The sequence below is a fragment of the Helobdella robusta genome (genome assembly GCF_000326865.2).
Source record: "Helobdella robusta unplaced genomic scaffold HELROscaffold_27, whole genome shotgun sequence".
Lineage (NCBI taxonomy): Eukaryota > Metazoa > Annelida > Clitellata > Rhynchobdellida > Glossiphoniidae > Helobdella > Helobdella robusta.
The window spans coordinates 1,647,655-1,659,216 of NW_008704392.1; the positions used below are offsets into that span (position 1 = coordinate 1,647,655).

At 30.0% G+C, this 11,562-nt stretch overlaps 2 protein-coding genes across 2 annotated transcripts; one reads left to right on the plus strand and one right to left on the minus strand.

The window, feature by feature from the left end:
* Window positions 1-2,141: 2,141 nt before the first annotated feature.
* On the plus strand, window positions 2,142-4,030 carry HELRODRAFT_173705 (hypothetical protein; the record flags this gene model as incomplete). Its single annotated transcript, XM_009020308.1, has 5 exons — window positions 2,142-2,178; window positions 2,707-2,889; window positions 3,123-3,244; window positions 3,761-3,820; window positions 3,911-4,030. 5 exons carry the CDS (start codon window positions 2,142-2,144, stop codon window positions 4,028-4,030), a joined length of 522 nt encoding a protein of 173 aa, XP_009018556.1.
* A 259-nt stretch (window positions 4,031-4,289) lies between these two features.
* Window positions 4,290-7,313, minus strand: HELRODRAFT_173706 (hypothetical protein; the record flags this gene model as incomplete). Its single annotated transcript, XM_009020309.1, has 6 exons — window positions 4,290-4,376; window positions 4,784-4,941; window positions 5,054-5,159; window positions 5,241-5,309; window positions 5,703-5,827; window positions 7,274-7,313. 6 exons carry the CDS (start codon window positions 7,311-7,313, stop codon window positions 4,290-4,292), a joined length of 585 nt encoding a protein of 194 aa, XP_009018557.1.
* Window positions 7,314-11,562: the final 4,249 nt, after the last annotated feature.

Sequence of the window (11,562 nt, forward strand, 5' to 3'; positions counted from 1 at the left end):
GGTTAATTTATTTCACAATTTAATACATATTTTATTTTCTATATTTTCACATTTTACATTAGGCATTTACTTTAATTAAATTATATGTTTAAACAATATTTAGGCTCTGAAGATGGCATTACGCCGAAACAGCGCTGTTAGCTTTATTCCAGTTTTAGATAAATATGAACTCAAACAATACCGCCTCGTTGAATGTCTTATAAAGAAGTTAATTAATGCAAAATGGGCAAACAATTTCAATGAAATTTGCATATATATATATATATATAGATGGTTACAATAATTGAGTTGTGTTATCTTAAGCCTTATTCGGCAGGCTACTGACGAGTCTCGTGAGAGACGAAACGTACGTCTGGCCTAACGCGGGTAATGGTTTACCAATAATATATATACATACATATATATATATATATATATATATATATATATATATATATATATATATATCTGGGTTGTTTTGCTAAACAATTATCGAAGCAAGGACCTTTGAAGAATGTAAAGTTTACATTGTAAACCGTCTTTAAATGAAGTCAGTTCGGCATTAATTGACAGACGAAGATTCGACCTACTGGTAAGAGGCAACTTGAAAATTCAATTAAATTATTCGACAATTGAAAGAAACCCTAAGATTAGTGCGACTTACAGAGTATGTCAAGCAATTAAAATATCTGAACTTACAATCTAAATGCACTATCTGACTTACAAACACACACACAAAAAAGCATACTTACGCACACAAACATGAACAAACAAACACTCGGAAAAACAAAAACCAACTGAAGGAGAAATTCTTACAGGTGAATAAATATTAACCGAATTTTGTATCAACTACACACACACATTTGCTGACTTAGAAATAAATTCATCTTCAACCTTCATTTGCTTTGCTCTTGAAAACCTGTTAAGAAGTTATTTGTTGCCCTTTCTTAGCACATATATAATAAACACACCACTTGCAACGTACATAATATACGCTTTGTCTGTTTTTTTTTTTGTTTTTTTTTTTTTTTTTTTTTTTTTTTTTTTTCGTGGTTCGGGTTTTTTTTTTTTATTTTGTTTGAATTTTTAATTTGAAATTTTCTGGTTTTGTTTACCCAAGAAAAGCAAATAATTAATAAAAATGATTTACGGAAGAAAAAAATTTTTATTAAACAAAAAATAACATCCCCACTAATCACTTAACGCACGTACACATTGCCAAATACAAACACGCAGACCCACATACCCTCATATTTACACATACAAACACATATATACGACGTACACTAACTTCTCTACACAGTGACATTTTGGCTTAGACATACATACACCCCCTACACACTCATTTACTCTCTACACACACACATACACACATACAAACACACACACACGCACGTACACATGCAAACACACGCCCAAACGCGCGCACACACTCATATATGCTTGAGAATTCTTCATTGAAATATTTAAAGAGGTCCAAAATTATTTACTCAACCACTCTTTGGTCAACAACCACTTTCTCATTAGATTACGAAAGTTCCAGTAAGATAAGAAAGATTTATGAAAATGAAACAATTATTAAAAGAATACACACACAAACACATACACTCACAGACATACAAACATACACTCACAGACATCTTTCTAATCAAAATTAACAATGAATAAAACTACATTTCCATTAAAAAAAACTATCAAAATTAACCAACTAGATATCAGTGCAATACTACAAAACGCAGTTAACCTTTAACAGACAACAAGTGCTACGTTTCAAATTTATACTTACCCTTTAACCTAAATTTTAAAATGTTCAAACCAAAGCCAAATGAAAATCTATAAAAATCATCGTTTCAACTTCAACCAGGTTTGAAATTTTGTTAGAGAAGCACTGCAAAGAGCTCAATTGAAAAAGGTTGGTGTGAATATTTTACTGGAACATTTTTTAGGACGCAACTAGAAAAAGCTTCGTTTGGAGTTGGGGGGCCCAAAAAAGTTTGACAATTGGGGGCAAAATGGCACCTTGGCACTCCCTGTGGTTGTGGGTAGATTTAATTCTTAAAAACAAATAATTTTAAGATTTAGTTCACATTTGATTATAGTAAAATTTTTGGTCTAACTTCTGAAATGGACTAATTAATATTTTTAATTTATTAGCACGAAAAATGAAGAATTTTTTCATATTTCTTGTTGTGATCTCAGGTAGTTTTTTTATATTAGATTTTAACTTTAACGCTCATTGATATTGAAATTACTTAATTTACTGAATAAATTAAGAATAAAGTTCAAATTTGGTTAAGAAAAGAGAAAATATTAAAAAAAAATTTAATCTTCAAAGATGGTGTTACGGCTGAGTTATTGGCTCCATTGAACACCAACTACCGAAATTGTATGTATATCGTACATAAGTTTTTTGATTTTTTTCCCCTTTCAATTGAAATCATTTTAAAAATTGCTTCAATTATTAACAACAATAATATGTATAATTAACTTTAATTAACTTTAAATTGTAATTTTTAACTGGGTTTTACCAATCCTGTTTCATTTACTGTTAGATATATGTTGGGGTTGCTGTCTTGGTAGGCTATTCAATCTTTTAACGACAGCCTAGCGTTGTATTGCGGCGAATAAATAAATAATTATTTAATTATTTATTAATTAATAATTGTTTTTATGATGATAAACAAATATTAACAACACTTTATCTCCGAGCACTTCATTTAACCTCAGTTGTTGGTGACGTAGAAAATGCTTTGCTGAGGGCCGATGATACTATTTGCAAAACCGGTCATAAGCAGTCGCCAATCGACATCACGAATGTTGTTGAAGCCCCAGCAAGCGAGGTCACACCCTGGGACATCCCTAACCCGGAAAAGACCTACCACACCTTGCACTACATCGCCTATGATAGAGGTTAGTTTAGAAGAAAAAAATTTCGATCTGTAAATTTTATTTTTTATCGATTTATTTTTGAAGGAAATTTTTGTCGTTGCTTTATGTTTATTTATTTTAGCTAAAATTTATTTTACGTTAACTTTTAATGGAGTTAATGATTGATGGTTAATTTGTCTCCGAACATTTGATAATACAACTTTCTTTTCCATATTTTCCTTTTCTCAACTTTATTTGTCAAATCTTTTTTTAAGTGAAATTCGCCTCTATGGATTTCAATTTTCAAAGAGATGACGCTATAGCACAGCACTTTGAAAATGCCCAATTCAAATGGCCAAGCGAGCATACTATAAATGGCACTCAGTATCCTCTTGAAGTATTATTATTCAATTTTTAGCTACAAAATCATTTTCGTCAAACTATGTTTCTCAACATAAAGTTCATGTTTTTTAAAAAAAACTTTATTTTACGGTTACATCATGTTAGATGGGTTGCGCTAAAATTTATATAGATTAAAATGTAAAATGCGGAAACAGTTTAAGTTTTTTGGTCACATCATGCGGAAGGAAAGAATGGAAAATCTAACAACTACTAGAGAGATTGTAGGAAAAAGAGATCGCGGTCAACAACGAATAACATTCGTGAAGTCCTTGTGCCACTTGTTGAATAAAACCACATTTCAACTCTTACAAAGTGTTAAAGATCGGATTTTGTAGAGGTCGATGGTCGCCAATGTCCTGAAAGGAGGAAGCACGAGAAGAAAGATTATAGATTTTAAAATAATTTATTTATAGTTTCGGGAAATTAATAATAATATTAGTGATTGATGATTACGCTGTATATATATTTAATTTTTTAACTAATTAATTTATTCTACCATTAATGTTCGTAGATTGTCATGGTGTTCCAAAACTTCGGCGGACCCGAAATGAAAACCGTCATCTTCGCCGAGGTCAGCTCTTAATTTCGTTGCGTATTATTATATTATATTAGTTATTGAATTATTTTTTTTATAATAGGAATGAATTTTTCTCCCTCGCAGATTGGAAAGCCGAATTGCGAGCTGCAAAAATATGTTGACGAATTATCCGACATTGTCTCTTATACAAAATGTGTAACCCACATTCGTCTCTTCAAACAAATTGTTGCTAAAAACTTTTGAATCTTTAATAATCGATAAAAATATCGATAATTAAGTATGTAAAATAATTAAGTAAGAAAATAAGTATCGATATTTATGGGTGATTTTATTAGATTCCAAACAAAAGAGATATTTTTTAATGCTTAATTTATTCCACAAAAGATAAATTTTTATATATTTAACATTTTAATAAATTTAATCCAAAAATTATCTTTATTTTATAATTGTTTCGTTATTTGCGTTGCCAGCAGCAGCAGGTGGGGTGGGTTAGCGGGCAGATTTAAGGTTGCACGTGGTAGATTTCTCTGCCATTACGTGGTTGGAGTTCTCTAGAAGACTTTTCCATCAAGTTTTTGAATTTGTTGAGCTGAAAATTAAAAAATTATCAATCAATACTGGACAAATCATTATTAATTTCACTGAATTTTATGAGAGATTTCATCAAAAAATGTATCCCATTCGCACGTTCGTAACCAACTTAAGAACATTTAGCTTTTGAAGAATTATGTGCAAATAAATAAACTAAATTTAATGTTTCTTAAAAGATGGTTACGTAATTGTTTCATTAAATATTTTCAGACTATCTTTCGAAGAGAAGTTTTTCCAGTAAATAATTCTCTATTTTACAACTTGAATGGTTGTACTAAGGAATGCATACATGATGTTTTTGTTAATGAATTAGTATAATTAGTATAAGTTTTAGTATAAATTTGAATACGAGGAACAACTTCAAAACGGTTGTAAATCGGATCAAATAGGGCAATCATGGTAAACCTGTTCCTGGGAAATGGTTATTGGATGCTTGTAGACTCTAGTGTCGGTTGGTTCCCTGCATTGTGGAATGGTCCCACTACCAACGTATTGGAAAAATTCTCGATTCGCCGGAAACAATTTGCTCGGAGTGTATTGCAAGTCAAACACGTAGACAGTATCTGGTTGACGGGCGTGTGAAAGATAAGGTGTTTTTGGAAACTTTGAAAATTGAGGTGAAACTGCAGAAAAGTTTTCATTTTTTTTTTTTTTTTTTGATAAAATAAAACTAACCCGCGTGTATGGGTTTCATATAGGGCAAAAACTCGATGAACTTCTCAATCTCCGAGTTTGCTTCACCAATCTTTAAAATGTTACCCCAAATTATTTCCACATGTAACTTACAAAAATTATATGGTGTGAAACAGAAAATAAATGATTTTTAAGTTATTGAAACCGAGGAAATGAAGAAATAACTTACATCGGCCAAGACGACGACTATGATTTCTGTTAAAGGGTCCGACGAGTCAGTCGAGTAGATCATCGTAATCTGATATTTTAATGGGCATTTATAAAAGCTATTTTTAGCTGCCGTTCGTAAAGCAAATATTGTTTATATTTAAACTTTATGTTCATATAACCAGCGTAGAATTCGTTCAAACGATAGATTCAAAAACGTATATAAGTCGTTATTTTCTAAGATTTATTTTATATAATAAAATTTACATTATATTTAATTAATACATTTTTTTATATATTTTTATATATTATATTTAATTTATATATTTTTGCCATGACAAAGTTCTTTTATTCCAACTTTGCTACGACGTAAATCATCTTTTAAAAATAACCCAGTGTTATAACCGTATAACCGTGTTATAGTATTTTAATCACATTGCTCCGTTAAATTTTTATAAAAATATTAATTTGAAACTAATCTGACTTGGAAATCGGAATGTTTGCCTTCGATTGCGTGTTCACTGAGCCACTTAAACTCAAATTGATAGAGTTCAGCGCCGTAGGCAGGGGAATTTCCTTTAGGTTCAAATTGCCCATTGATATATTGAACTGCGAAAATAAATTTGTTTAAATTAAATAACTTTCATGAATAGATTGTAAAAAATTGAGAAGTATTTAAAACATTTTTTTAAATTTAGAATTAACATAATGCTGGAACAAAGGAAAAGAAATCTTGTTTGATTAGAAATTCAATTGTCGGTAAAGTTGCATCAACGAATGATTCCCTATAAAAAAAATGTCTAAAACAAACGAGCTAACAAACATGAATTTTAGTGAAAGCTACAAAAAATATCGAAAGCAAAATTAAAAAGGCAAAAAATATCAAGCTGAAAGAGAATTGAATGACCTGATGATAAAGCATTTTCAATAAATATAAGGAGTATTTAACATAACCAAAATAAGAGAAAATATTGACAATGGAGCGTATAATAAATAAGTAATAAAACTTCTCAAAACTCACCTCGATCGCGAATCATGAAACTAAAGAGGGTGGCTTCGAATTGTCCCTCGGGTACCAAATTTTCAAATCACTCTCCAAAGCATTTGTAATTCTCGATGTTAATTGGAGACTGTCTTGTTCCAGTTTGGCAAACCGTCTCATTGGGTTGCCCTACGTTTGCGACTGAAGCGCACACAGAAATGGAAAAATAAATTATTAATATAATGTTATAACCGCGGAAATAATAGAATAGCGCTATATTATTTATTATTTGATTATTGTTATCTTTGATTGTGAAAATTGTATCTATGCTAAATCGGCTAAAAATATGTTCCGCGTTGGGAGATTTACAAGTCAGGTTTTCAGCAAAGAAAGCGAAGTCATAAATGTAATTTATGTAGTTACTTCAAATAAACGTTCAACAAAGTTTGGGTTTTGAAGCAGTTGTGTTCATCTATCGGAAATCCTTAACCTACGGATAAACGAACTTTTGACTATCGTCGGATGCTACGACACTGGTTTTGAAGATATAGAAGAGGTCTTTGAAGTTATAACATTGGTGTTGGTGGTAGTTACGAAAGTCAAAAGATTTACAACAATAAGTAGTGTTTTATACAACCATATGGTGTAATGGTTAAGGCGCCTGGCATTGTTCAAGCAGTAAGCGGATTCGATTGTAAAGAAATCTCTGCCTATCATATACTTTTAACATTTAATAAATAAATATACATTCAATAAACAATAAAATACTTCATCGAAATAATAATAATAACAAAATTAAAATTATCATAAAATGATTTATATTGAATAAATACTGCATTACACGATTCTTTTTCATTTCATTCCATCGCCTAATACGCCACCTGTAAATTATTTGGTTAGTCGTTCATTTTTCTGTTCATTCATTCATTCGTTTATTCATTCGTTCATTCATTCGTTCATTCATTCGTTTATTCATTCGTTCATTCATTCGTTTATTCATCCATCTATGAATCTTGCAAAATATTAATTGTGTTAAAAACGTTACGTTGAAAAATTAGTTTGAAGATACTGACCAACGGTGAGGGCAAGCACAACTATGTAGGCTACTTTCATTTTCTGTAAAAATATTTTTCTGAAACAATATCACATAAATGATGAAAATATTTTTGTTAAAATAATATTTTTTTTTGTGAAATAATATCAAATAATTTTTAAAAACGCAACCTTTTTGTGAGTTTTCAGATTGACTTTGATGTTTTTGTCAATTTGGAAAGCGTTTTATAGAAATTTTTGGCTGGCTGACTTTGAAAAATTTTAGGCTTCGGGGTCTAAAAATGGTTTTAAAAAAATTTTAACGAAAATAAAATGTTATTTCGATATTATTTATTCTTTTATAAATTTTTATTAAGTATTTTACATCAATGATGAAATATTTGTTTTTTAGTGACAAACTTCGATAAAAAAAAAGGGCCCAAAAACTCACTGATGGAAAAAATGGAAATTATGTGGCTGAAATCTCATTTGAATTTTCAACCAAGTGGTCAATAATTTCGTTTTGAATAATATTCAAATTATCAGACGACAGATGTTTTTGAAAGAGTTGAAAATATTTCTTTATTCAAATTCAAATTAATTTTTTGTTTTTTTTTCATTAAAATCATCTAAATATATTAAAATAAGATTTAATTTTAAAGTTTTAATCAGTTTTCCTAAAGAGTAATACGGGCTAATGTATAACCGTAAATAGAGGCTAAAAATTGTGGTTGAAATAAGAAAGTAGACAAATACTATACTACTACACAAGGTCAACACCAATAAATTTAAAAAAATAAATCAATGTCTTTTTTGAGGAAGAAGACATTGTTTTAGTTTGGCATGTAATGAAATTGATTGATTGGTTAGTTCATTTACCAACATTACCATCCTACAACTACGTAACGTATGTTGTAGTAATTTTTAAACTGCCAGGTTTATGTGCGTACGTTGTTATAGTTGTTAGAAATGATATCTTTTCTATTGATTTGTCGCCATATATGTTTAACAAACTTTGAATTTAAAAATTTTTCTTAAAATACAACGGCATGACCAGACTTCTTAGCCATTGCATCATATTAAAAAATATCATGTGATAAAGAAAATGGATTGATATCATTGCAAGAATTTTAATAACCAACGAAAAACAAATTTTGCTTTTAAATGTCGAAAAAATAGTTTTTTAATTTGGACTCCAATAAATTTTAAATCAAATTTTCAACAGATGAGAAAAATTTTTAAGTTCCCCGTATGCTATTTTTCTTCCATGGCGCTCTTTCAACTCATTTCGGCTGGTTCCCATCAGAGTCCTAATTTAATAGTATTGCTAAAAATTGGCCCGAAGACTCAAAATCAAAAATTAAACTATACCCAAAAATTTTTCATAGAAGGGTATTTCATTTGAATTTTTCAAATGTTAAAGATCGATAGCTTTGTTTGCATGTAATGTAAATTTCAATTTCCATCAGACAGGTGTTCTGACCAAAGCAGTCAGATAGTCATCACGTAGACACATTTTTTCGAGAATTGTTCCTAGCATTATTACATTATTGTCCTTAACTACCTATGAAATAATGTGTATGTATTTGTGTGTGTGTGTGTGTGTGTGTGTGTGTGTGTGTGTGTGTGTGTGTGTGTGTGTGTGTGTGTGTGTGTGTGTGTAATACGCTGATGAGTGTAATGTGGGTGCAATTGAAAAGAAATTAAAGTTTTTTAAATGTCAAGGTCGGTTCCTTCCATTGATACATTGTCTGTTAGTCTATGATCAATCATCACGTATGTATTGAAATTCTTTTTGGTATTGATTATATAAACCCATCATTATAAAACAACAGTATAAATTAGTTCACATTTTTCTGCGAGAATTCAAAATAACTTGAGATCACACCATACAGCACACAAATTGTGAAATTTGAATGTTTTATAAATATCTACACACGCAATACAGAGTACAGAATCAACATTGAAATGCGTTCTGGGTTTGCTGGTATATATATATATATATATATATATATTTATTTATTTATATATATATATATATATATATGTTGGTAATAGACCATAATTTTTACGATATTCTATAAATTCTACCGAATGTATGGCGTTAATATGTTTCTCACTAAAGTTTTTTGGTGAACGTTTAGTTTATTAAAATTCAAAATAAACTTATTTTCCGAATTCATGCTGCAAATAAGTTCATATTTCGATTCCAAATGAAACATCATCAGTGCGATTTAATTTATATAGGGAAATATTCACTTTGTCAAAGTGAACTTAGATGTAAATTAGGCGTCAGATTTCTTTATTGGCTGGTCCATCTTCGTTGGTTTCCTTTTCTTCATCTATAGCATCATATTCTTCTTTGTCACTATTTACAATAACAAAATAATAATATAATAAAAACCAGCATTGTAAAATTCAAAATTTAATTAAATTAGATTATATACACAAGTTTTATTTGCCAAGTAATACCATCCAATCATTTAAACTCGCACACCCTTCAATTGAACTATCTCGCAATCTATTTCTTTTTATGCCTACCAGTTTTCCAGATTTTGAAAAAGCTTGTTCTTTTGGTGTGGAAGTTGAAGGGATACATTACGCAAAGTATTGAATACCGCTAGCATGACGTTATTTCCTCCAACGATTCCGTAACAAATTCTCCATCCTATTTTAAAAATTTCCTACCTTATTTTCTGATGTTGATGATTTTGTCTGTGCTTTTAATATCTACATTACTTCTATTCTTGATAAGCTTATTCCTCTTAAATCTTTTACTTATAGGCTCTATTCTCGTAAGGCTCCTTGGTTTGATTATGCTTGTGTAGTAGCCAAGAAAAGTCTTAGAAGACTGGAGAAAGCCTATAGGTTAAATCCATCTAACTCTCTTTATTCTATCTATGAATCTGAATTGATTAATTATAAATATCTACTATTCTCTAAACACTCTACTTTTCTTAGAAATTCTATAACATCTGCTTCAACATCTAAAAATAGGTGGTCTGTTCTATCTAAACTTCTACATAAAAAATCTTCTCACTCATCTTTCTCTGCTCAACAGTTTCATGACTTTTTTGTAAATAAAATTACTTCTTTAAGAACATCTAATTCTAATTTTCCTTCTCATAACTTTACTAAACTTACTACTGAATCTTTCTCTGTATTTACTCTAATAAATCTTTTAGAACTAACTAAAATTATTAATTCTATGTCGTCTACAACCTGTTCTCTAGATCTACTTCCTTCTAATTTACTTAAAGAATTCTCTTCAATATTTTATCCAATCATTCTCAAATTAGTTAATTTATCTCTTTCCACCTCTAAATTTCCTACTTCTTATAAGAATTCTATTGTTATTCCTATTCTTAAAAACACATCCCTAGATCCTACCTCTTTATCTAATTATAGACCTGTAACTAATATTACTTTCATCTCTAAAATAATAGAAAAAGCTGTTTTTAATCAACTCTCATCCTATTTAGACTTTAACTCTTTGCTACCTGTATCTCAATCTGGTTTCAGACCTGCTCACAGTACTGAAACTTCTTTACTTAAAATACACAATGATATCCTTCTCACTAGTGACAATAGTAATCTTACTCTTCTTCTTGCTCTTGATTTTTCTTCAGCTTTTGATACTGTTGACCATACTATTCTCTTGAGACTGCTGCATCTTTCTTTTAATATTACTGATTCTTGTCTATCTTGGTTTTCTTCTTATCTCTGTAATCGTTTTTCTTCTGTTGTTCTCAATAACTCCTCTACTCTTACTTTCGGGGTACCTCAGGGTTCTATCCTTGGCCCTCTTCTATTTATACTCTATACTTCTGAACTACCTCGTATTATTAATAACTTTTCTTTCTCTAGTCAACTATATGCTGATGATTCTTATATTTATACTTCTTTTCCTCCATCTAATCTCAATAGTGTTCTTCATAATTTATCTCTATGTCTTTCTTCGATTATCGCTTGGTCTGACTCTATGTGTCTTAAACTTAATCCTTCTAAGTTTGAATTAATTTGTTTTAATAAATCTAAACACTCTATTACTATTCCTCCTATTATCTTACCTGATTCTAAAACTCTTAATGTCTCTCATAAGTTTCGTAGTCTAGGTTTTATTTTTGATTCTACTATGTCTCTCTCTTCTCAGATTAATAGTGTTGCTAGAAGCTCTTACTTTCATCTACGTAGAATAAAAACACTTTTGCCTTTTCTTGATGATCCTACTCTTCTCCTTCTTGTTACTTCGTTAGTCTTATCTAGGATTGATTATTGTAACTCGCTCTACTATGGTCTTCCTGACTCTATACTCTATCTTTTAAGTAAA